The sequence below is a fragment of the Eschrichtius robustus genome, chromosome 5 (genome assembly GCF_028021215.1).
Source record: "Eschrichtius robustus isolate mEscRob2 chromosome 5, mEscRob2.pri, whole genome shotgun sequence".
NCBI classification, from domain to species: domain Eukaryota; kingdom Metazoa; phylum Chordata; class Mammalia; order Artiodactyla; family Eschrichtiidae; genus Eschrichtius; species Eschrichtius robustus.
In genome coordinates, this window is record NC_090828.1 from 58,575,755 (window position 1) to 58,603,179 (window position 27,425).

Here is a 27,425-nt window from a genome sequence, read left to right on the forward strand (position 1 = left end):
TTAATCACATAGTTTTTGAGTGTATGTCGTTAGTCTAAACCTCATTTAAAATGCAACATAGTCCTTTTTGAGAAAATTCATCATATTGTTAAAAAGTTATAAAAGCCTTTTTGTTTTGAACCTAAAACAATAAACAGCTTAAATTTAACATTCTAGTCTGTTCTAGAATGAACTATTTATTTATTTTTATTATTTTTTAATATAAATTTATTTATTTATTTATTTTTGGTTGTGTTGGGTCTTCGTTGCTGCGTGTGGGCTTTCTCTAGTTGCGGCGAGCAGGGGCTACTCATCATTGTGGTGTGCGGGCTTCTCACTGTGGTGGCTTCTCTTGTTGTGGAGCACGGGCTCTAGGCACGCGGGCTTCAGTAGTTGTGGCACACGGGTTCAGTAGTTGTGGCTCGCGGGCTCTAGAGTGCAGGCTCAGTAGTTGTGGCGCATGGGCTTAGTTGCTCCGCGCCATGTGGAATCTTCCCGGACCAGGGCTTGAACCCGTGTCCCCTGCATTGGCAGGCAAATTCTTAACCACTGCGCCACTAGGGAAGCCGTATTTATTTTTTAAAATAAAAAGTTAGACACAGCAACAGTCAGCTCTACCCACCACCAGAGCCTCCCATCAAGCCTCTTAGATAGCCTCAACCACCAGAGGGCAGACAGCAGAAGCAAGAAAAACTACAATCCTGCAGCCTGTGGACCAAAAACCACAGTTACAGAAAGAGAGACAAGATGAAAAGGCAGAGGGCTATGTACCAGATGAAGGAACAAGAAAAAACCCCAGAAAAACAACTAAATGAAGTGGAGATAGGCAACCTTCCAGAAAAAGAATTCAGAAAAAGAATTCACTATCATTAGATAGTGAAGATGATCCAGGACCTCGGAATAAGAATGGAGGCAAAGATTGAGAAGATGCAAGAAATGATTAACAAAGACCTAGAAGAATTAAAGAACAAACAAACAGAGATGACCAATACAATAACTGAAATGAAAACTACACTAGAAGGAATCAATAGCAGAATAACTGAGGCAGAAGAACGGATAAGTGACCTGGAAGACAGAATGGTGGAATTCACTGCTGCGGAACAGACTAAAGAAAAAAGAATGAAAAGAAATGAAGACAGCTTAAGAGACCTCTGGGACAACATTAAACGCAACAACATTCGCATTATAGGGGTCCCAGAAGGTGAAGAGAGAGAGAAAGGACCAGAGAAAATATTTGAAGAGATTATAGTCGAAAACTTCCCTAACATGGGAAAGGAAATAGCCACCCAAGTCCAGGAAGCGCAGAGAGTCCCATACAGGATAAACCCAAGGAGAAACACGCCGAGACACGTAGTAATCAAAGTGGCAAAAATTAAACACAAAGAAAAATTATTGAAAGCAGCAAGGGAAAAACGACAAATAACATACAAGGGAACTCCCATAAGGTTAACAGCTGATTTCTCAGCAGAAACTCTGCAAGCCAGAAGGGAGTGGCATGATATACTTAAAGTGATGAAAGGGAAGAACCTACAACCAAGATTACTCTACCCGGCAAGGATCTCATTTAGATTTGATGGAGAAATCAAAAGCTTTACAGACAAGCAAAAGCTAAGAGAATTCAGCACCACCAAACCAGCTCTACAACAAATGCTAAAGGAACTTCTCTAAGTGGGAAACACAAGAGAAGAAAAGGACCTACAAAAACAAACCCAAAACAATTAAGAAAATGGTCATAGGAACATACATATCGATAATTACCTTAAACGTGAATGGATTAAATGCCCCAACCAAAAGACATAGACTGGCTGAATGGATACAAAAACAAGACCCATATATATGCTGTCTACAAGAGACCCACTTTAGACCTAGGGACACATACAGACTGAAAGTGAGGGGATGGAAAAAGATATTGCATGCAAATGGAAATCAAAAGAAAGCTGGAGTAGCTATACTCATATCAGATAAAATAGACTTTAAAATAAAGAATGTTACAAGAGACAAGGAAGGACACTACATAATGATCCAGGGATCAATCCAAGAAGCAGATATAACAATTATAAATATATATGCACCCAACATAGGAGCACCTCAATACATAAGGCAACTGCTAACAGCCATAAAAGAGGAAATCGACAGTAACACAATAATAGTGGGGGACTTTAACACCTCACTTACACCAATGGACAGATCATCCAAAATGAAAATAAATAAGGAAACAGAAGCTTTAAATGACACAATAGACCAGATAGATTTAATTGATATATATAGGACATTCCATCCAAAAACAGCAGATTACACGTTCTTCTCAAGTGCGTACGGAACATTCTCCAGGATAGATCACATCTTGGGTCACAAATCAAGCCTCAGTAAATTTAAGAAAATTGAAATCATATCAAGCATCTTTTCTGACCACAACGCTATGAGATTAGAAATGAATTACAGGGAAAAAAACGTAAAAAAGACAAACACATGGAGGCTAAACAATACATTACTAAATAACCAAGAGATCACTGAAGAAATCAAAGAGGAAATAAAAAAATACCTAGAGACAAATGACAATGAAAACACGACGACCCAAAACCTATGGGATGCAGCAAAAGCGGTTCTAAGAGGGAAGTTTATAGCTATACAAGCCTACCTAAAGAAACAAGAAAAATCTGAAGTAGACAATCTAACCTTACACCTAAAGAAACTAGAGAAAGAAGAACAAACAAAACCCAAAGTTAGCAGAAGGAAAGTCATAAAGATCAGAGCAGAAATAAATGAAATAGAAACAAAGAAAACAATAGCAAAGATCAATAAAACTAAAAGTTGGTTCTTTGAGAAGATAAACAAAATTGATAAGCCATTAGCCAGACTCATCAAGAAAAAGAGGGAGAGGACTCAAATCAATAAAATCAGAAATGAAAAAGGAGAAGTTACAACAGACACCGCAGAAATACAAAGCATCCTAAGAGACTACTACAAGCAACTTTATGCCAATAAAATGGACAACCTGGAAGAAATGGACAAATTCTTAGAAAGGTATAACCTTCCAAGACTGAACCAGGAAGAAACAGAAAATATGAACAGACCAATCACAAGTAATGAAATTGAAACTGTGATTAAAAATCTTCCAACAAACAAAAGCCCAGGACCAGATGGCTTCACAGGTGAATTCTATCATACATTTAGAGAAGAGCTAACACCCATCCTTCTCAAACTCTTCCAAAGAATTGCAGAGGAAGGAACACTCCCAAACTCATTCTATGAGGCCACCATCACCCTGATACCAAAACCAGACAAAGACACTACAAAAAAAGAAAATTACAGACCAATATCACTGATGAATATAGATGCAAAAATCCTCAACAAAATACTAGCAAACAGAATCCAACAACACATTAAAAGGATCATACACCACGATCAAGTGGGATCTATCCCAGGGATGCAAGGATTCTTCAATATACGCAAATCAATCAATGTGATACACCATATTAACAAATTGAAGAATAAAAACCATGTGATCATCTCAATAGATGCAGAAAAAGCTTTCGACAAAATTCAACACCCATTTATGATAAAAACTCTCCAGAAAGTGGGCATAGAGGGAACCTACCTCAACATAATAAAGGCCATATATGACAAACCCACAGCAAAAAAAAAAAAAAAAAAAAAAAAAAAAAAGTTAAGCAGGTTTAAACTTCATCAGTGGAATATTATCCTAATCAAAGAATTCGTAAGACATAACTATATAATGATACACAATACTGTATAATAGAAAGAATGAAATAAAATTTTTTCTGTTTTCAGAGGTCAGTTGTTTTCAGTGACATCCATAGCTAGACTGGACCTAAATAGGATCTAATTGGAGAAAGCATAAACATTTACTCAATCATAAAATGTTTTAAGTTAATCTAAAAATTCAGAACATTAGGGTATTTATGAGCAGATTTAACCTTGTGAATCAATAAGTGAATGCTTTGAGTACCTCCCAAATAGCCCTAATATTATACATTATAATCTATCATATCTAAGATAATATCCTAGATATATTTTACTAAGATTTTTAAAGTCATTGCCTAAAGGTACAGATAAGTGTCTTGAAGTTTTTAATAATCAAAGGAAAAATGAATGTCCTAAAAATATTAGTATTTACAGAAAAAAGTAGCAGAAGGGAAAATTCTAGGCAAAAACAAGTTTAACACTAAATCATGCTTAAAATCTTTATCTTTGAGTTTAAAAAAAAGCAAGAAAAAATTGAAATCATTTTCATAAACATGATAAAATATGTAAAAGTAAGATTTTCTTGGCTCATAATTCTTTTCTTTTTAAACATCTTTATTGGAGTATAATTGCTTTACAATGGTGTGTTAGTTTCTGCTGTATAACAAAGTGAATCAGCTATACATATACATATATCCCCATATCTCTTCCCTCTTGCGTCTCCCTCCCTCCCACCCTCCCTATCCCACCCCTCTAGGTGGTCACAAAGCACCGAGCTGATCCTGTGCTACGTGGCTGCTTCCCACTAGCTATCTATTTAACATTTGGTAGTGTTTATATGTCCATGCCACTCTCTCACTTCGTCCCAGCTTACCCTTCCCCCTCCCTGTGTCCTCAAGTCCATTCTCTACGTCTGTGTCTTTATTCCTGTCCTGCCCCTAGGTTCTTCAGAACCATTTTTTTTTAGATTCCATATATATGTGTTAGCATACGGTATTTGTTTTTCTCTCTCTGACTTACTTCACTCTGTATGACAGACTCTAGGCCCATCCACCTCACTACAAATAACTCAATTTCGTTTCTTTTTATGGCTGAGCAATATTCCATTGTATATATGTGCCACATCTTCTTTATCCATTCATCTGTCGATGGACACTTAGGTTGCTTCCATGTCCTGGCTATTGTAAACAGAGCTGCAATGAACATTGTGGTACATGACTCTTTTTGAATTATGGTTTTCTCAGGGTATATGCCCAGTAGTGGGATTACTGGGTTGTATGGTAGTTCTATTTTTAGTTTTTTAAGGAACCTCCATACTGTTCTCCATAGTGGCTGTATCAATTTACATTCCCACCAACAGTGCAAGAGGGTTCCCTTTTCTCCACACCCTCTTCAGCATTTATTGTTTGTAGATTTTTGGATGATACTCTTGGGTCATAATTCTTACAGTTAGTTAACCAGTAGTGAAAAACATTTAATTAAGAAGCTGTTCTCTTTTCCATTCAGCAAATTCATTTAGAACAGGGAGAAGAGGTAAATGAAGACCTCCACAGAGGTTCTCAGGGGGAATTCGAGGACTTTAGAAGAGGTGGTGTTATTTATATGTTTGCCACAAAGCTTGTAATTGATTTCTGAGCCTCTCAGACTGGGGATATTATTTCTCTGGTAAGGTATTTATTTCAAGAGCCCATTCAAAATAATTATAATTTCCTGTGGAGTTTGTTAAATGGTGCTTTTCTCTATCTGAATCAGTTTCCATGTTTTTCTCTTCTTATAAATAGTTAATTTATACTTTTAAAAAAATTTAAGTATAGGTGATTTACAATATTGTGTTAGTTTCAGGTGTACAGCAAAGTGATTCAATTATACACACACACACATTCTTTTTCAGATTCTTTTCCATTATAGGTTATTACAAGATATTGAGTATAGTTCCCTGTGCTATACAGTAGGTCCTTGTGGTTTATCTGTTTTATATATAGTAGTGTGTATCTGTTAATCCCAAACTCCTAATTTATCCGCCCCCGCCCTTTCTCCTTTGGTAAAAGTTAGTTTATTTTCTATGTCTGTAAGTCTGTTTCTGTTTTGCAAATAAGTTCATTTGTATCATTTTTTAAGATTCCACATACAAGTGATATCATATATTTGTCTTTCTCTGTCTGATTTACTTCACTTAATCTGATAATCTCTAGGTTCATCCATGTTGCTGCAAATGGCAATATTTCATTCTTTTTTATGGCTGAGTAAGATTACAGTGTGTGTGTGTGTGTGTATGTGTGTGTGTGTACCACATCTTCTTTATCCATTCATGGATAAAGTTGATGGACACTTAGGTTGCTTCCGTGTCTTGGCTGTTGTAAATAGTGCTACTGTGAACATTGGGGTACTTATATCTTTTTGAATTAGAGTTTTCGTCTTTTCCAGATATATGCCCAGGAGTGGGATTGCTGGATCATATGGTAACATTATTTTTAGTTTTTTAAGGGACCTCCATAGTGGCTGCACCAATTTACAGTCCCACCAACAGTGTAGGAGGGTTCCCTTTTCTCCACACCCTCTCCTGCGTTTGTTATTTGTATGCTTTTTAACGATGGCCATTCTGATCCGTGTGAGGTGGTATCTCATTGTAGTTTTGATTTGCATTTATCTAATAGTGATGTTGAGCATCTTTTCATGTGTCTGTTGGCCATCTGTATGTCTTCTTCGGAAAAATGTCTATTTAGGTCTTCTGCCGATCTTTTGATTGGTTCGTTTATATACTGTTTGTTTTTAGTAGTTTTTTTTCCCTCCTTAGCACAAATGAATATATACATTATATAATTTTTAAAAATACACAGATATATAAGAAAAGTAAAAATCACCATCAAGAGAATGCTTTCTCCTGGTTCTGGGGAGAGAATGATGTCCCAGTGGCCCAGCACATCCACTGTATGTAATAAGTCAACTTCTCTCCTGCTTCTAGAAAGACTCTGGTTATCTACCATACATGGGAGATCTGAGAAAATACCGCTCAAAACATTTTATGTGCTCTGTGGTTCAGGTGAGGAGCCTGGGTGAGGAGGGCTGACCTAGAGATCATTACTGTTACTTAAATTAGCATATGTCATTCTGAATCTTTCATATTCTCTCTCCTTGTCCCTGTGCCCCTCCCCATGTACACATTCACATACACATTTATGTTTTTTCTTTTGTTTAAAAAAAATGAGATCATACTATACATGCTAATCAACTTGGCCTTTATTTATTTTCCATATAGTTTAACAATCTCATTTTTTCTTTTGTTTTCCTGAATTATTTGTTTAGATTTTTACTTAGAGTCACAGAAGAGAATGTCTCAAACAGAACCCGCCTTTTTACCTCCCCAGTTGATTAGACGTAGAGCCATGTCTCCACCTTCCCAGGCCTTGTCCACCACCTGTGATTTTTGAGTCCATTACTTTCTCCTCCTCCGAGTCTTTGCTCCATCGATTTTTTCTCTTACCTTTGGCCTTCCTGCTGCTTCGCTTGTTTTCTCTGACTCATGAGAATTGACCTGGGCCTGACATAGTATTCCTCTCAGACATCTGAGTATTTAATACACAAAGCAGAGGAAAACACATGGTGCATTACTTATGCATGCCTCCTGGACAACACAGCCCAGGTTCCCTCCAGGACCCGAATCTCAAGCTTTCCTCAACATGTCTTCTGTTTCAACCACTCTGCATTTTTACTGTTCCTCAAACACTTTCTGAACTTTCTTGTTCCTGTGTCCTATTCACTGTGTTCCCTCTGTTTAGAATGTTGTTCTCTCTTTTATTTCCAGTCTTCTTCCCTTGGCCCCTGTACTTTAAAAATCATCCATCCTTCAGAGCCACTGTCAGATGATATCACCTCTGGTTTGTCTTTCTTGACACTCTGGCCAAAAGTGATTCCTTCTTCCCTTCCATTCTTTCATCAGCTTAGCAAATACTTATTGGGGACCTATTCTTGTCAAGCATTTTGACAAGATGATGGTTTGTGAAACTCTCATTATGTAGAAGAGTATTACATATTACTCTTATACTCTTATGTATTACTCTTATTATATTACCTTGTTAGTAAGTAATCATATCTGTCTTATTTTTCTTACCGCCCTTAAAGGCATAAACTACATCTGGACCCACCTTGTAACTGACATTCTTACCCATAGAAGGTGTTTAATACATATTTATTGAATGAATGGAACTTTCTGATTGTTTTAACGTTTCTGTATGGCAGCATAATTTTGATATTTATATAAGATTCTTTTGTGTAGTGAATGAAAAGTATTACTGACACGTAAAGGCAATGGAGAAAATGGATTTTGTGGGTATGTACTTAATTTAAGCACTCATCTATACCACGCTAAGATTATTTTAAGCAGCTGTCCCTGAATTTTTTAAGTTGGTTTTAAAATTAGCTGTCACTGAGTTATAGGTTGTCAGGCTGTCATTCTCAGTCATGCTCTAGAGATGGAAGTCTGTCATGTTGATATGCTTGGCTTGGGTGGATTTTCTGACAGAATCAAAAAGAAGTGATGGGAGTCCTTGAGACCTCTAGCTGAAGGCTCTTGCTAACTTCCTTTGAACGAGCTGAAAGGACTTCGTTCTGCTAAAGGAATTCGTGATTTCCTCTCTTCTCCTGTCTTAGTTAACTTTTGTGTTTCTTCTATTAGATGAAATGTATCTTATCCCACCTTACCCCATACCCTAAATGTGCCAAGGAAATCATGGTTTGAAACAGTTGTTCTCACAGCATGTTCTAGGGACTCCTGGAAGTCTCCAAGTTTTTTCAGAGTTTCCACAAAGTCAAAACTATTTTAAGTAATAGTAATAAGACATTATTTCCCTTTTTCACTCTCATTCTCTCACAAATGGCTAGTTGGATCTTCCAGACTGTACATGGCATGTGATATCACAACAGATTGAATGCAGAAGCAGATAGGAGAATCCAGCTGTCTTCACTTATACCGGACATTAAAGAGATGTGCAAAATTTAAAACAAATGTTTTGTCTTGAAAACTAAAGTTATTTTTTCATAAAAATGTTAAGATATAATTGGTTTATTATTTTTAATAAATTAACAAATATATACTATTAAAATTTCTGTTTTAACTTCTAATATGGTTAATATCAGTAGATATTAAAAGCTCTTTAGAATCCATGTTTTTGAAACCAAAAAGTTTGAGAGACACTGTTTTAAAAGATTAAAAATATTTAAAATATCTGTCAGACTTTCTAACAGATTAAAAGGTGAAATCTTGATGTAGTCAAGGTGTCTTCAAACTAGAATCTGTCATCATTGGTTCTATCAGTTTCTAATTGTTAGGCATTGAGGTTGAATCCAGTTTTTTAGTTTAAAAAGAAATACTTCAGTGGTATTCTTCTATATTAATATTTTTCTAATATCCTTAATTATTTTACAATAAACTCCTAGAAATAGAGCTGCTGGGTCAAAAGTATGCAGAAGGAACTGAAGACCTGTTACATAAATGCAGGAGCCAAATATGCTCCCATACGTTCTCCTCTTAATCACTGCCCCAGTGGGCAGGAAATTTAGTACCTTCCTCTTTAGGCAGTCTCCTCCTCCAAGTTTGAACTTCAGGAGGCTTACTCAGTCCCAGAGTGGTCCCATTCTCTTACAACTACCCAGAAGAAAAGTGCAGTAAGTATAATTGTACACTGTTTATCCTTCTTCTCTTTATCACTTTCTGTCTGTGTTGAAGACCAGCCCTTTGTCGATAGTTGCTTGTCTGAGTGCTACTAGGATACCTGTTTTGGTCAGACCTGGCCCAGGTCAAAGTAGTGACCCCAATTGGAGGTTAAGATTGCAGTTCATTAGTTCACACTCTTATACTCAATGATTCCATGTGCCAGGGGGGCTGAGGTCAGAGATACTTCTGGCCTCTGCCTCATGCTGGGCCAGAATCTGTCCTTCCTAATAAACCCGTAAGCCCTCTTTGTGACCCTGGATCACCAGTTTCAATTAATCCATCTTCAAAGTCATTTTCTTTCAGGAGTGTTTCTGCCTGTTCTTGCCAGTGGAACTTGGTTTAGGCTATAAGTTTTTTCTCTGACAGAACTCCTTAAATTTGAATCCGAGGAAGCAAAGATTGGGGTAATGTTTCTTCCCTTCCAGAAGGATTTAGGGTACTGGAAAATTGGTCTCAGCAACTCTAGCAATTAATTTTGCACATCAGGAGTGTAAGGTATGTTTTTCTAAGCATGCAACTTCCCCCTCCCAGTGAGCCCCTTTTCCCTGAGTCCTGAGGACGGTGGTGCCTACCCTTTGCCTAACTTGTTCAACAAAATGGCCCATACCAAGGTGACCTAGGGTCTCCACCCCTAAACATGAGAGAGACTGTCATAATTTTTAAACATTCCCTTCAAAGAGCATCTCATTTAATCTCTGCCTTAACAGATGCCTGTTACACACTTTTAAGGCTTATGGTATGTATTGCCAGTTGTTCTGTAGAGAGGTTGCACCAGTTTACACTTCCACCAGAAAAAAATAGATTGCTAGGAAAAGACTTTTAAAACCCAAACTGTGTTGTTAAATGTCACTAATAATTAGAATTGTTTTAATATTAAAGGAAACACAAACTTAAATCCCAATATTTCTTGGTTATTTGCCAGATACTCATTTTATTTGGCCACAGAATTGTGATCTGTAGCATCTCAAATAATGCCATTTATTTATTTATTTATTTATTTATTTATTTATTTATTTATTTATTTATTTATTTATTTATTTATTTATTTATTTATGGCTGTGTTGGGTCTTTGTTGCTGCGCGTGGGCTTTCTCTAGTTGTGGCAAGCGGGGGCTACTCTTCATTGCGGTGCACAGGCTTCTCATTGTGGTGGCTTCTCTTGTTGTGGAGCACGGGCTCTAGGCGCGTGGGCTTCAGTAATTGTGACACGCGGGCTCAGTAGTTGTGGCTCACAGGCTTAGTTGTTCCGCAGCATGTGGGATCTTCCCAGACTAGGGCTCGAACCCGTGTCCCCTGCATTGGCAGGCAGATTTTTAACCACTGTGCCACCAGGGAAGTCCCTCATTGTGTTTTTAAATTCGCTTTTGGTGAAGGCAGGAGAGGGTACTCATTTACTAAAGGTCTCCTGAGTGCAAGGTGCTTAATGTATGATACCTAATATAATCCTCACAACAAACTTGTGTTGTTACTATTCCCATTTTAGATGATATTGTTACTCTATTTTATAGATTAAGAAAAAAGAGGTAGTACATTTCCTAAAGTCACACAGCAAGTAAAGGTTGATGTTCCCCTAAGAAAGCCCTATCTAGGACTAGATAAACAATCCCCCAGAGAAAGAACTTTGATTATTAGCCTCTTACTCTCTTGCCATCTCCAAAGTGAAAGCAATCTCCAGGGCCTCCTGCTCATAGGTACAGGCTTTGCACAGAGTTTGCAAGGAGTTAGGGCCAACTGCAAAGTGAGAGGGCACAGTCCTAAACATTTCTTTCACTTTTGACACCAATTGCAAGTTGGAAAGAGTTCCCTCAAATCACGCTTGGGTTTGATGATTCTCTAGAAGGACTCACAGAACTCACTAAACACTGTTATACTGAGAGTCATGATTTATTACAGGGAAAGGATACAGATTAAAATCAGCCAAAGGGAAAGGCACATAAGACAGGGTCCAGGAGAAGTACAAAATGCAGAGATTCTCTTATCCTCTGTGGAGTCAGGATGCATACTCTTCCAGCATTGATGCGTGATGATACACATGGAGTATTTCCAACCAAGGAAGCTCTCCCAACCCTGAGTTCAGAGTTTTTAATGAGGGCTTTATGATTGATGGCCCACATGGTTGATCTCAGTCTCCAGCTTGACTGACACTGTGTGACCCAAAACCCCACCCTAAGTCACATTGGTACTCTCTGGCTAGCCCAAGGCTCCCAGACAAATAAAATTACCTCCTAGGAGCTGAAGGCAAAAGTCAGACCTCTTCTGGGGCGCAAGGTTAAATTCTTTACTACACTGGGTCTCAGCCTTGTTGAGTGCCCTTCCTCTTCCTGGCCGCGTGAGCCATCTTCCGCGTGGTGGGTCAGGAGGTGCCTGGTCACTGCAGCTTATGCTGTTTGGACGCTGGCAAGGAGGCTGAGACACACACATGAACACGGGTGAGTGCCAGGAGAGTGAACGTCCACTCTCCTGTTAAACCGGGAACTGTCCTAGGATTGAATGGCAATATAACAGCATCCATATGGCATCAATGAAATCATTAAATGACTTGAATGCTTAGAGGCAAATTTTTCCTCGTATTAAAAATATATAATTCAGTTAATTCAATTTACTTATTAAGACAAATGTCAGTATAATTAACGCTCCAAGCATACACACACCCCACCCCCACCCCCTAGCAAAGTAAATATGTATATACCTATATGTCACTGTGCTGAGGTCATATTTCATCCTAATGTTATGTCATTCCTAGGTGAGTTTACCTGAGTTGGTAGTTTTCCTAAATAATTGCTCATTCATATACAGACAGTCCTCATTATTCTTGATTCTGTGTTTGCAGATTTGCTTACTTGCTAGTATTTATTTGTAACCCTTTTAAAATAAATACCTGTGACATTTTCATAGTCATTTGCCAACATTTATAGAGTGGCAAATTGAGTCGCATGACCTGAATATTCCCGGCTGAGGTTGAGCAAGGCAACTCTGCCTTTGTTTTAGCTCTTATACTGTTAACAAGTGTTCTTTTCATAGCCTCTTAAGTGCCACATTTTTTGCATTTTTGTGGCTTTTTATTGGTGTTTTTACTTTTTAAAATGGCCCCTAAGCATAGTGTCAGAATCCTGTCTCGTGCTTCTAAGTGCAAGAAGACAGTGATGTTATCTTACAGAGAAAATACATGTGTCAGATAAGTTTCATTGAGGCATGAGTTATAGTGCAGTTGGCTGTGAGTTCAATGTTTATGAATCAACAATGTATACTAAATAAGGTGTGTTTAAACAAAAATACACAGAAAACAAAGTTAGGTATTGATTGGTTGGTGAAAATGTTGTGACCAGAGGCTCACAGGAACCTAACTTGTGTTTCCCCAGGTGCAGTGGTTCAGTATTGGTTAGTTCAGTGTTTATGGTGATGTTGTAGAATATAACTACTGTGAATAATGAGAGTCAACTGTATTTGCTACATTACTTCATTCATTTATTCATGTAATGTTTTATTCATTCTTTGAGAAAACATATATGAAAACTTCTCCTGGGTGCCAAGCAATTTCTACATGACTTAGAATTTCCCTTTTATGTTCTTTTGCCCATCATCAGTAGTCTTACTGTAGCCCTCTGACTCAAAGCATTTGTGTGGTTTATGATAACACATCATAAATGAAGTGGCATTTTAAAGGTTGGGAGTTGGGGCCTGAATGTTTTGAGTCTGTGACCATTTTAATGTGAGCTACCTATACAAGAAATCACCCTTCTCAGTAAACTTCCCAGGAATTTTCTTGCCTCCTTGGAGACCACGATTTTTAGGATCGGATTCGTCAGTGGGTTTCTGTTGGATGCCAGCAGAGCCAGGTGATGTGTCTGGCCACACCTCCCCACACCAGAATGCTGTGTCTGCTGGTTTGACTCCATGGCCTTGCAGGCAGGGCTTTGTGCTGGCAAGATTATTGCTCATCTGTGCTTCACAGATGAGAAGCCAGACCACGCTGTCCTCTCTCCTTCCTCCAGTTCCCCCGTCTCCCTCGTGTGCTTGTATTTCCATCTCTCTCCACTGCCTCTTCACACTGTCTCCTAATTCACATTCAAGCAGAGTGAGGGGAAGTGGACCTGGAGAGCACATGTTCACCTCATGTTCTTTGTGGCTCCCTAGATACACTGTCCTCCATTGAAGTGTTGCTCATTTCCTGGTTTTGATTGTCCAGCATGTATGAGGACTAAGGTCTGTACCTTGCTGTTCTTCTCGCTTGATGTTAGTAAAACCAGTTTCACTGGACTCCCCCAAATGTGATGGAGGGAAATATAGAAAAGTTCCAATGATTTCAGGGATCTTTCAGTGGAATGATCATAGAATTAAGCCCAAAGACATTATTGATATTACCTCAGTGACTGTAAAAGCAGTAAAAATTAAGCATGACCTTTTTTTTGTTTTTTTTTTTTGATTTTTTTTAAGTACATTTTTTTAAAATTAATTAATTAATTTATTTATTTTTGGCTGTGTTGGGTCTTCGCTTCTGTGCGAGGGCTTTCTCTAGTTGTGGCAAGTGGGGGCCACTCTTCATCGCGGTGCGCGGGCCTCTCACTATCACAGCCTCTCTTGTTGCGGAGCACAGGCTCCAGACGCGCAGGCTCAGTAGTTGTGGCTCACGGGCCCAGTCGCTCCGCGGCATGTGGGATCTTCCCAGACCAGGGCTCGAACCCGTGTCCCCTGCATTGGCAGGCGGATTCTCAACCACTGCGCCACCAGGGAAGCCCCAAGCATGATGTTTTTATGTGATAAGCAGTTGAATAAATACAGTAACTTTCTTCGAACATCTTTGTGAAATTGTACTCCAAGGAAGGGAGGACCAAGACTAAAAAACCTTTGAATGCCCTTTAGTGCCTAGCACGATGCCTAGGACAAATAGACCTAAACAAATATGTATTAAATGAATTAATGATTAAAATATCTCATTTAAAATATAAGTATTCAATAATGTTAATTTGATGTTTATTCTTTCAGATACAGATGAATATAGACCTCCTGTTTGGAAATCTTACTGTAAGTATACAAATAAATTGGGTGGGTTATAGTGCTTTATAAGTAATATAAAAATATTAGGATCATTAGATATGAAGAGTCATTCCATTTTGTGTCCATTATTGAAAAGTTAATTCACCACAGAATTTGTGAATAGCACAGAAAAAGAAACTGGGGAAATAGGAGCATTTCTAGAAAGTCTGTCATGGTTTGCATGTCAGGAATGCATGTCATCCCTCTGAACTCGCATGGAATTCCATATTATGGAACTTGAGACCACTTGTTGACAGTGGCTGGTAAAACTGATGCAAGGAGAAGCTAACTAAGAATTCAAGGAATCTAATATTCTTAGATCCTGTTTTTTATATTAAAAAAGGAATAAATAAATAATGATAAGTCAGGAGGCTATCTTGCTAGAAAGAATGAGTAAAAAGTGGTCTTCTTTTTTAGGAATTGCCTTCCGAAATATAAAAGAGAGACATTGAATCTATATTGTTCTTTAAACTTGGCATTAGAATACAAATTTTTTCTGAAGAGTCTAGGTTCTTAGTCCTTTATTTCCCCTTCCTTGTTGCCTAGAGAATATTATTGCATCAAGTAAAAGCTATTTCAGAATTTTTAAAAATGGAAATAGGGTTAATATAATCAGAGTTGTTTTTTAAAAATCCATGAACGCACTGTTGCAGAAACCAGTACTGTAAACTTCTGTTTGTTGTCTATAGAGTCAAATAAGCAACCTAAAAAACCTGTACTTTAAATACAGATTATTAGCATCTTTGTAAATGTTGATATTCTGAATTTTAATATTTGTAAGTTGCTGAAATTTGCTGACTGAAAGAGCAGCAATTCAGATTCTTACTTGGTTTTATGTTCCCAGAGCTACAGATAGTTTATTGTAATAGGTTGCCACTGGGGGCTAATTATAGTAAGCAAAATATCAACAGTCTCTAAAAATATTGCCATAGATGCGTTTTCTCCCACCCCTGCTGCTTCTGTTTTGATTCTGGGGAGTATAGTTCAAAGAATGTATAAAAATGACTGGTGTTCTTTATCTCTCAAAGATTTTGTCTCATAATCTCATTGGCGGGAAGCCTGTTTAAAATTCTTCTCTGCATTTTCTGGTTTTCAGTTTATCTTTATTCTCTTTGCTCTGATTTGTGCCTTGCACATTTTAATGTAAGAGCATTTATAAAACCTCAGACTGTCATTGAATCATGGTGGTGATTTTTCCCCCTGAAGAATATTGATTACTAAACGTGGTATATGCAATTTGTATTTTCTGTATCTTCCTATGTCTTATAGTAGCTACCATTTGTCTTAAAAATGGCATATTTCTTTTTTTTGGGTGATAATACTGAGTTTTATAATTTCTTTTAGTGACTTAAGTGCCTGAAGAACACTGCCACCCCCCATCATTTTAACAGTAGAAACAGGGAGGAAATTATTAGAATAGACTTCATTTTCTGACCATCAAATGCAAAAACTTCCAGTTCAAGGAAATTTTATGATTAAACTGTGCTAAAGCCAAGCAGAAAGGTCCATATTTAAAACTGGTCTTGTGAAATTTCCTTATGAAATCATGATGTTGTCTTCTAAGAATTTGTATATGTGCAAATTTTAACTAATGAGAAAACATGTAAAAGTTACATTGTCACATTGAAGTAATTGTTGTGATGATCATTTAGATTGTTAAATGTGTTTGTCAAAATTCTGATCCTAGAAAAAATTGGGATGTAGGTTGAATTCTTTTTTCTTTTTGTTTGTTTGTTTTGCCTTTACCACTCAGTCAGTTTTATAGTTTTATGTCTAGCTAGCTGTAAATAATCTCCAGTAAGGTATTTATTAATAAAATTCATCTTTATTAATGAAGTTCATCTGTCCCAGAGTCTGTGCATTTTAATAGGAAAAAAATTTTAAACTGACAAGCCTGTGACACCCATATTTCATCAATAGTGACTGAAATTTTAAGTTACTGGAGTAGTAGGCCCTGCCCAGTACCCTCAATAATGGAGCCGTGACATTTTGTTTAATTCCTATATATGCCTTGATCAGAGTTGATAGTTAACAAATTCTGTTTGATCGTCTTTGGGACTGACAAACCATAATGCATTCGTCATCTTCTCTGTATTGTGACTTAAAATTTTGTAATTAAAATACTCCTCTAAATGGATTGAGATTTTTAAAAAATCAGGTATGTCAGTCCACATAAGGAGATACAAGCAGAATGAAAGCTATTCAGAATGTTCTGATTGTTCACTTCTCTTCTGTACTACATCTGTAAAACTAAAGGGGACAGTTACATTTTCATGTCAAAAGTTGCAGCATGTTAAGGATTTTTTTTTTCTGTCTTTAGCTTGTTGGGGTCTGAACAGCTTTTCACAGTGTGATTCTATGAGAAACTTATTTTCACTGTGATTCTATAAGAAACTTATTTTACCCATGCCTCTCTTGTGCTTTCTGATTTTGGTTTAGTTGAGCTTGTGAAAACATAATTCTAAAACCTTACAAGTTCAAACCAATAATTAAATAGAATTAGCAAGATTCTAAGTTGAGAACTCTTTTAAGACAAGTACAATTTTGTTGCTTTTCAGTGTGTATTGCTTGAATTAAACCAGGGGCCAAAGATGTAATCAATGAGGCAAGTGAGGCAGGTGGGGACTGTGAGAAAGCAGAGAGGGGATGCCCTGTATGTAGGGAGTAGCTCATAATTAGCTCCCCTTTACTGTGGGTATCTAACACTCTCTGAGTCCAGTGTTGTCACATCTTCTAAGTTTTCAAGAGAAGCTGGAATTCTCTTTTGCTTTTGTCGTTGCTGTTAAATCTCTTAATTTTTAAATGTTAAAAACACATTTAAATTTGGAAAACAGCAAACCAAACAACACGTGTGAGCCAGTTTTGACCTCAAGATACCAACTTGTGATCTCTGAACTTGATTAACAATGTATTGTCTCTAGATACTGAGAATTTCATTAATAAGTGCAGAAACATTGACACTTCTAAGGTGATTGAAAAATGTTGAGTACTTTATATGTCTTCTCATCTTGAAGTTAGCTATTAATTTTTGGTGAATCATTTGATGATTGTGCAATTTAAATTTTCAGCTGAGTTCTGGTTTAAATGGCCAAAAAACTAAATTGAGAAGGGCCTGAATTAATTACTCTTTATTACAGTGTATGATTTTTTAATGATCCTTTTGATGGGTATTCCCTGAATTCATATATTATATTCAGTTATACAATATCCAAAGGCCCTCCCTTTATATATATTTTTATTAAAAATGAGTCTTAAAGATAGGCTAACCATTGGTAGCCAATAAGGAGGCATTTGTCTAAAAATTACTCCTCTCCATGAAATAGAACTATACTCTTTGAAACTCTGGTTAAAACAAAGGGTGAAATTCTCACGTGATGATATTTCACTCTTTTTTTCATACTGGCTTATCTTAATATTTGCTTGCTGAATAGGTAAATGCATTATTGATGGTAACCAGATACTACAGTATTTGTGCTTTGAATCAAAATCAACATTTTACTTTCTGTAGTAACTTTTAATGTCCTTCTTGACCACCATTCAGTTTTCGTCATTCAGTTTCTATAGGTGACCCTACTTTCCAAAGCATTTGCTTGACAAAGGGAAACAGTTGATCTTTTGAGAATTGCTGGTCGAAACAGAAATGTGAACTGAATTTTCACATCTTAGAGTTATAGTTACCAACAGGGAGGAATGGAGCTGAAGAATGGACCTTTTTGCATATCATGATTTGGTTCTCTTGGGAGGATGGAGATTTACAAATATCTCTGGGTGGTACACATGTGCTCTCACTATCAGGGCCAGACGAATTTAGTTTCAGTGCTTTCTTTCTTCCCTTCCCCATCTCAAAATTATTCCCTTCATATCATCTCTTTAATCCATAAAAATATATTCACAGTAGTATTTTTGAAAAACTAACTCTCACAGTAAAATATGGGTATCTAAAACTTTTAATATGTTATGTCTCTTAGGGATTTTTGCAACCAGGAGGATAAGGCAAAGGAATACATTTCTCTCAGTAGATTTCAAACGTTATTAAATGAGAAGTGTTTTGTTTATGGTTTGATTCTTAAACAGTAAAACTGTATCTTCTTAGCACCTTTTAAATTATAGCATTACCATGTTGTTATGTTTTAGTGATGAACTGTAGATGCATCCTAGTACCCAAATATTATTGTAAAAAATTTTATGTATTAGTATCAGTCACCTACATATAATAATAGCTAATCTTTATTGAGTGTTTATCATGTGTCAGGGACTATTTTAAGTCTTTCACATATAGTATTTAAGACTTTCAGTAATCTATGAAGTAGAAACTATCATTATCCTCATTTTCAAATGATGAAAGCCGAGGCTCAGTATGCATTGTTAGAGGCAGAGCCCCAGTGTTCAGACCCCAGGTGGTCTGGTTCAGGAGTTCAGATTTGCAACTGCAATACTCTGTTGCCTTTACATAGCAATACAGAACAGTGATGTGTGTCTGTGTATGTTCTCAGTATATTTAGTGTATGTATACACACATGTATACATATACATAGTCTAATTGTATATGTTTATATATGTCCCTATACTCTATATGAATGAATATGATCAGAGGTAGAGTCTATATAATGACAGTTGAAATGTGATCCATGCATTGTCTGACAATCCCAGATGCTGGGTAGTTTGATGTTATATTGACCAAATGTCTATGTATTTAAATACAGTATTAAATTCAGTTATATGTGATTATATGTGTAGAAATAGAAAACAGATTTTCTCCAAGAGATAAACTTAGACCTACATAAACACACTTTCTCTGATAACTACACGTTCTATTCATTTTTTCTTTAAGTCAAGAAGCCTGAAGTGAGTCTTAGAAGGACATGGTATTGGTATAATTTTCACCAATCCATTTTCAGATACCCTAAAAATTATCCTCTGGCAAGCTATTTAAGTGTCTGAATTCTCTCTTTTGCTGCATTTACCCTAGTTGAATGAGTGGTGGTAACTTTGGCTCAGAAATTTTGTTTCTAGGGGAGATTGTCTTTGAAGACAGATGTTCACAATATAAATAGGGGAGAAAAACAGTGTATGTGTTACATCTAGCCTATAAATCCTAATTTTAGTTTCAAGTTTGACACTTAATAATGTCCTTTTAAAATATACAACTAGTATTTGTTTATAACAGAGGCATGCTTTATGTAATATATCCACACAAATTGGGGAAAATAAATGACCAGATTATGGAGAACAGAGCCAAATATCCAATACTGATTTGTTATAACACTTCTGTGGATTATGATTTTCTTATTTGTGTTTGCTCCTGGGCTTTCACTAAATTTAGTTTGGTTTACTTTCTTTGCTTCATAGCAAAATTTAATTTAATAACAAATAGGACCGTACCACAGTTTTCTTATGAACATAAAAAAGCAGGCAGGTTTTGATTCCTAATATATTCAGATGTTCTACATAAGGGAAACTGACATGTTTTATTTTCTAACTTCCCAGTATATCAACTGCAACAAGAAGCCCCTCATCCTCGGAGAATTACCTGTACTAATGAGGTGGGTGTAATGAAACCATTACAACGAAATGTCTCTCAATCATTTGTTTCCCAAACTTTGACCTTCCTCAGTGACATGGTTATTTGTGGGATTAACTTTTGATGCTACTTAGCATCATAAAACTGTAACTTGAATGCATTTTTCTTAACATCCTTCTCACTTGAAATAACTACCACTTTTTAATGGACTGTTTAGAACACAGGATAGAATAAGACAGTATAGTTTTAAGTGATGTTAGTATTCTTTTCAGTGAATTTATACATTCTTCCATTTTTTAGTGTTTTATTCTTTACTTTTTAAAACAGAGTTTGAAGGCATCATTGTAGCATTATTGAAGTAATTTTTCCATTAAAAAAAGATTTAAATCATGATTTTAAAAAGCAAAAGTCAAAAGCAAAATCATGGACAGTTCACCGAAAGAGATATGACATGACAGTATATGAAAAGACGTTCAACTTCACTAATAATAGAAATGCAAATTAAAATACACAGTGAAAATTTTCACTTTTCAGATTGGCAAAAGTTCAAAAACATAGAATATACTCCTTAGCTGGTAAACCTGTGAGGAAATAGGCACGCATATATTGCTGATGGGAATGTGAAATGCTACAACTTTATGAGAGTTTTGTAATATCTAACATCTGCATTTACCCTTTGACCTACCAGTCCAAATTCTAGAGATCTACTCTGATGAATTGCCTGTACAAATATGGAATAGCATGTGCTCAAAGTTTTTCATTGTAGGATTATTTGTAATAGCAGAATATTGGAAAAAATCTAAATGCTCATAGGCGACTGACTGAATAAATTATAATACTAAAAAGAATAAGGAAGATTTCTACGAGCTGATATGGAATGATTTCCATATGCAAAATGTATATATAGTAATTATGGTCCCTTTTTAGTAATAAAGAAGGGAAAAATAAGAGAAAAATAAAGCTTATTTTTGCAAAAGAGAAACACAGGAGAGTTAACCCAGATACGAGTGAAATAGTTTTCCATAAGGAGTGGGTGAGGAGCAATGTAGAGGGGATAAGGATGGAAGTGAGATTCCTCTGAGGGTGTGTTTTTATATAGTTTTGACTTTTGAACTATGCGAGTGTTTCACATATTCAAATAACCAAATTAAATAAAAATGATTTTAAAAACCCTAAAATTGAATACAAATAGAAACAAATGAACCTAACAAATTCATAACATAATCACCCCAAATTAATTTAAGTAGTTTTAAAACATGTTATTTTGGCTATACAAACATAGAGGGAAATATTCTAAGATCCATAACCTACAAAAAGATCTTTTAACTATAGTTATTAGATTTGTTGTTGTTAGTGGTACTTGTTTAGAAATTCTGCAGTTATTTTGTTGTATTATAGGATAGAGCAAATAAGTAATTATATTGGATTTTAGGGAACCAAGGTTTTTAGGAGATATTAATATGGAATGGGGGAAATTGAGAGGCACACTGTGGTATTGAATTTGAATTGGAGGTATTAATAAATACCTATGACATCATAGATTTTTAAAAATGTATTTTCCATCTCAGTTTATGGAAAGGGCTTAGAAGCAGTGATGCCCCAGTAAGAATGAATAAACCCAGTGCCCAAATTTTAGTTTCCAAATACTGTTTCCTACTAAAAGGAGCCAGTGCTCCTTAGAGAAATTCCTGATTGTAGAATATGGGGCAGAGAGGTCCAGGAACATCTTATGTCAGAAAGCAAGAAGGGCTCAAAAATGGATGAGGATGTGTCAGAAACACATAGGAGCCCACTTGAAGAGTTCCCAAAAGCAAAATTTGGGACAATTTGACATCAAAAAGAATAATGATAGTAATGAATTACAATACATTGAATGAAAAAAGAATGTGTAAGTCTATAATGATACTTACAAAAAAACCTATCCCAATACAAAGAGGGAGAAGGAAGGGGAGAAAATTGTTCTTTCCAGCACTAGTGCCTAAAAATGTAGAAAGAATGATAATGATTTGCACTGATAATTGAGTCAGGCAAGGATCATCACTGGACATTAAAACACTGAATAAAAGGTTGTAGGTAAACAGAATAATCACATGGTCTTGATTATTTATGAATTGCAAAGAGAAAAATACGTCTTTATAGCGGAGAGGTCTAACAGTTACACCTTTAGTTAGGTGATCAAATTTAGCATTACCTGCAATGGAACAGACTGACACGTGTCTCCTAAATGATGCAATGAGACATACACAACATCATTTATGTAGTACTTCTGCCTAAAATGTTTAACTTAAATCTGTTATGAAGTGTAAGTCAGACCAATCCAGAATGTGTACATTCTATAAGACAACTGTTCTGGGCTTTTAAATAATTTCATTTTCATAAAAGAAATAATAGTCGTGGGACCATTCTAAAGTAAAGGAGACTAAAGAGGCATGCCAACCAAATGCAATGCATGCACCTCGATAGAATCCTGGTTTTTTATATATATATATATATATATATATATATATATATTTTTTTTTTTTTTAAAGCTACACATTCTGGGTACAGTTGGAGAAATTTGAATGTGGACTATATATTAGGTAATATAAAGTCGTGGTAACTTTCCTATGATATACTGTTGAAAATAATTGCGTCTTCATTGTTTAAAAAAATGTTGAAATGGATTTTGTTATTGTGACGTCTGGTTTAAAAAAACATTGAATAACTCTGAAAGCACATAGTTAGTCACAAAGGAATGAATTTACAAAATTAGGCAAGGATTTCATGAGATTACCTTTTATTTATTTATTTTTGGCTGCACTGGGTCTTCGTTGCTGCGTACAGGCTTTCTCTAGTTGCGGTGAGCGAGAGGCTACTCTTCATTGCGGTGTGTGGGCTTCTCATTGTGGTGGCTTCTCTTGTTGCAGAGCACGAGCTCTAGGCACGCAGGCTTCAGTAGTTGCAGCACGACGGCTCAGTAGTTGTGGCATGCGGGCTCAGTAGTTGTGGCTCGTGGGCTCTAGAGCACAGGCTCAGTAGTTGTGGCGCATGGGCTTAGTTGCTCCGAGGCATGTGGGATCATCCTGGACCAGGACTCGAACCCATGTCCCCTGCATTGGCAGGCAGATTCTTAACCACTGCGCCACCAGGGAAGTCCCGAGATTACCTTTTCTTTTTCCCCCTGCACCTACCTCCTTAACCACTCCTTCTCAGTCCTGGAAGGGCATCAGAATCATGTCTAGATCCTTTTAAAAAAGTACATGTGTTCAGGCCCCTTCTCAGACCTTTTGAAGTATGATCTTTGGTAACGGAGCTCAGAAATCTGTATGTATAGGAAGCCCACAAATGATTCTGACCTACAGAGCTGTTAAGTCAGCGCACTTTTCTTTAAAATCTTTGAAAAAAGAGGATACTTCATGCATGCCCTGGTATAGAGTAATCTCCTGGAGGGAGACCTGGAGTAGACTCAGCCCTCCCACAGGTGAGTCATCACCAGCTAGGTACTGAGGCAGCACAGAGACCAGGCTCCATTTGGCCCTTGACTCATCTTTGAAGATGACTGTGTTGCCCACTGCTGCTGAGACTAGTATATGTTTAGCACTGCAAGTCTTTAGTTATGATATTGCAAAAAATAACATCTTGAAGATGTTTTGACAAATAAATTTGACTTTTGAGTTACTCCTGAGAGAGTTAAAAAGAAAGTTCCAAGGAGTTTCTGAGGAGAGATTGTTCAACTAAGCTTCTACATTGCTGATTTTGCTTTAGGTAGTTACTTTATCTGCTTATTAGCAAATTGAAGTTTTTCTTCTTCATTCATCCTTGTCTGCTAGAAATGCTTGTCATTTTCCACCCGTACAGGTTCTGATGACTTCACTTTACTCATCCCCTCAAATATTCATCTTTGAACTAAGATGAGCTCTTTATTCATGGGCATAAAGAGAGATAATTAGTAGAAATGGACTCGTGTTTTTCCATTACATTTCGTAATCATGTCTTAGTTCCCTATGAAGATCCACCATTTTCTCTGTTTCAGAGAACTATCAAAATTGTCAACTATCATGTATTGAGGGCTATGATTTGTATAGGACAAGTTTAGAAGCTTGAATACCAATAGTTTGTCAAAGGTCCTGTTTCAGTGGAATCATAGGATGTTTTAAGAGACCATCCAGTCAGTCCAACCTCTATACTGTATCTCTGAGATAGCTTTGTGCCTTCCAGGGGAATTAATGACTTCGTTGCAGCCGTTCTGTCTTCCAAGAATTCTAGCTGAAAGAAGGTTTGTTCTTCAGCTGTACTAAATCCTCTCTCTCTGAACCTTCTAGTTTCAATTTGAGTTTTGTCCTTGGACTTTTGCAGAATCAATCAAATCCTTCCCCACATAACAACCTTAGGAAGCTTAAACTTCAACCTTCAGAAACTTGACGCTGCACCTAAATTTCTCTTCTCAAGCTACAAAATGAGTTACTCATAAGCATTGTTTTCCAGAATAGACATACCAATCACAACCAAATACGTTAGTGAGAGAGTTGGCAAAGACCTGAACCATGATCACTTGTCTGAAACTGGGTCCTTTCCTGTTTCCTTTCCCATCTTCTAGTGCCAGTTCATTTAATTCTGTTCTGTTCCTGGCCTCTTAGATAAACCTAAGTTTACATTTTATTTTATTTGATAAGAATCCTGGTGAAAGACAGCAGAATCTTCTAAGAGAGTTATCTAAAATAACTAGAAATTAATATTTCTGAAGGATGCTTTAAGGTCCAAAAGCCACCTTTAGTAAATGAGTGCACAAAGGCATCCTGCCAAGCATTTGGGGAGATCCATAACTGTTGCAGTGCTTTAAAGCAATTCTGTGATTAGTATTACAGAAAGATAATCTATCATGAAACTACATCATTAATCTCTGCCTTATCTTGTTTCTGTATTAAAAGTTCTCTGTGTTCACTTCAAGATGCTCTTAAATCAAAGATTTTTCTGAATCTAAAGGCTCTTGTAGGCAGTCTCTCCTCAGTAATTATAAAGTGTTTCATGTTACTAATTTTATTTTTATTTTTTATTTACATTTTTAAATTTTAAACATTTTATCAAGAAGGGACATTATTTTTTTTTATACAGCAGGTTCTTATTAGTCATCAATTTTATACACATCAGTGTATACATGTCAATCCCAATTGCCCAATTCATCCCACCCCCACCCCCTGCCGCTTTCCCCCCTTGGTGTCCACACGTTTGTTCTCTACATCTGTGTCTCAATTTCTACCCTGCAAACCGGTTCATCTGTACCATTTTTCTAGGTTCCACATGTATGCGTTAATATACGATATTTGTTTTTCTCTTTCTGACTTACTTCACTCTGTATGACAGTCTCTAGATCTATCCACGTCTCAACAAATGACCCAGTTTCATTCCTTTTTATGGCTGAGTAATATTCCATTGTATATATGTACCACATCTTCTTTGTCCATTCATCTGTTGGTGGGCATTTAGGTTGCTTCCATGACCTGGCTATTGTAAATAGTGCTGCAATGAACATTCGGGTGCATGTGTCTTTTTGAATTATGGTTTTCTCTGGGTATATGCCCAGTAGTGGGATTGCTGGATCATATGGTAATTCTATTTTTAGTTTTTCAAGGAACCTCCATACTGTTCTCCATAGTGGCTGTATCAATTTACATTCCCACCAACAGTGCAAGAGGGTTCCCTTTTCTCCACATCCTCTTTAGCATTTGTTGTTTGTACATTTTCTGATGATGCCCATTCTAACTGGTGTGAGGTGATACCTCACTGTAGTTTTGATTTGCATTTCTCTAATAATTAGTGATGTTGAGCAGCTTTTCATGTGCTTCTTGGCCATCTGTATGTCTTCTTTGGAGAAATGTCTATTTAGGTCTTCTGCCCATTTTTGGATTGGGTTGTTTGTTTTTTTAATATTGAGCTGCATGAGCTGTTTATATATTTTGGAGATTAATCCTTTGTCCATTGATTCGTTTGCAAATATTTTCTCCCATTCTGAGGGTTGTCTTTTCATCTTGTTTGTAGTTTCCTTTGCTGTGGAAAAGCTTTTAAGTTTCATTAGGTCCCATTTGTTTATTTTTGTTTTTATTTCCATTACTCTAGGAGGTGGATCAAAAAAGATCTTGCTGTGATTTATGTCAAAGAGTGTTCTTGCTGTGTTTTCCTCTAAGAGTTTTATAGTGTCTGGTCTTACATTTAGGTCTCGAATCCATTTTGAGTTTATTTTTGTGTATGGTGTTAGGGAGTGTTCTAATTTCATTCTTTTACATGTAGCTGTCCAGTTTTCCCAGCACCACTTATTGAAGAGACTGTCTTTTTTCCATTGTATATCCTTGCCTCCTTTGTCATAGATTAGTTGACCATAGGTGCATGGGTTTATCTCTGAGCTTTCTGAGCTTTCTATCTTGTTCCATTGATGTATGTTTCTGTTTTTGTGCCCATACCATATTGTCTTGATTACTGTAGCTTTGTAGTATAGTCTGAAGTCAGGGAGTCTGATTCCTCCAGCTCTGGTTTTTTCCCTCAAGACCGCTTTGGCTATTCGGGGTCTTTTGTGTCTCCATACAAATTTTAAGATTTTTTGTTCTAGTTCTGTAAAAAATGCCATTGTTAATTTGATAGGGATTGCATTGAATCTGTAGATTGTTTTGCGTAGTATAGTCATTTTCACAATATTGATTCTTCCAATCCAAGAACATGGTATATCTCTCCATCTGTTGGTATCATCTTTAATTTCTTTCATCAGTGTCTTATAGTTTTCTGCATACAGGTCTTTTGGTCTAGGTAGGTTTATTCCTAGGTATTTTATTCTGTTTGTTGCAATGGTAAATGGGAGTGTTTCCTTAAGTTCTCTTTCAGATTTTTCATCATTAGTGTATAGGAATGCAAGAGATTTCTGTGCATTAATTTTGTATCCTGCAACTTTACCAAATTCATTGATTATCTCTAGTAGTTTTCTGGTGGCATCTTTAGGATTCTCTATGTATAGTATGTCATCTGCAAACAGTGACAGTTTTACTTCTTCTTTTCCAATTTGTATTCCTTTTATTTCTTTTTCTTCTCTGATTGCCGTGGCTAGGACTTCCAAAACTATGTTGAATAATAGTGGTGAGAGTGTACATCCTTGTCTTGTTCCTGATCTTAGAGGAAATGCTTTCAGTTTTTCACCATTGAGAATGATGTTTGCTGTGGGTTTGTCGTATATGGCCTTTATTATGTTGAGGAAAGTTCCCTGTATGCCTACTTTCTGCAGGGCTTTTATCATAAATGGGTGTTGAATTTTGTCGAAAGCTTTCTCTGCATCTATTGAGATGATCATATGGTTTTTCTTCTTCAATTTGTTAATATGGTGTATCACATTGTTTGACTTTGCGTATATTGAAGAATCCTTGCATCCCTGGGATAAATCCCACTTGATCATGGTGTATGATCCTTTTAATGTGCTGTTGGATTCTATTTGCTAGTATTTTGTTGAGGATTTTTGCAT

General features: G+C 36.5%; 1 protein-coding gene across 2 annotated transcripts in view; it reads left to right on the forward strand.

The window, feature by feature from the left end:
* Window positions 1-27,425, forward strand: part of CHN1 (chimerin 1) — a 203,547-nt gene that overhangs the window by 35,337 nt on the left and 140,785 nt on the right. For both annotated transcript variants that reach the window (XM_068544885.1, XM_068544886.1), the window contains exons 3-4: window positions 14,377-14,415; window positions 19,915-19,970. In XM_068544885.1, coding sequence (XP_068400986.1) covers window positions 14,377-14,415; window positions 19,915-19,970 — 95 coding nt within the window. The remainder of the gene's footprint in view (window positions 1-14,376; window positions 14,416-19,914; window positions 19,971-27,425) is intronic.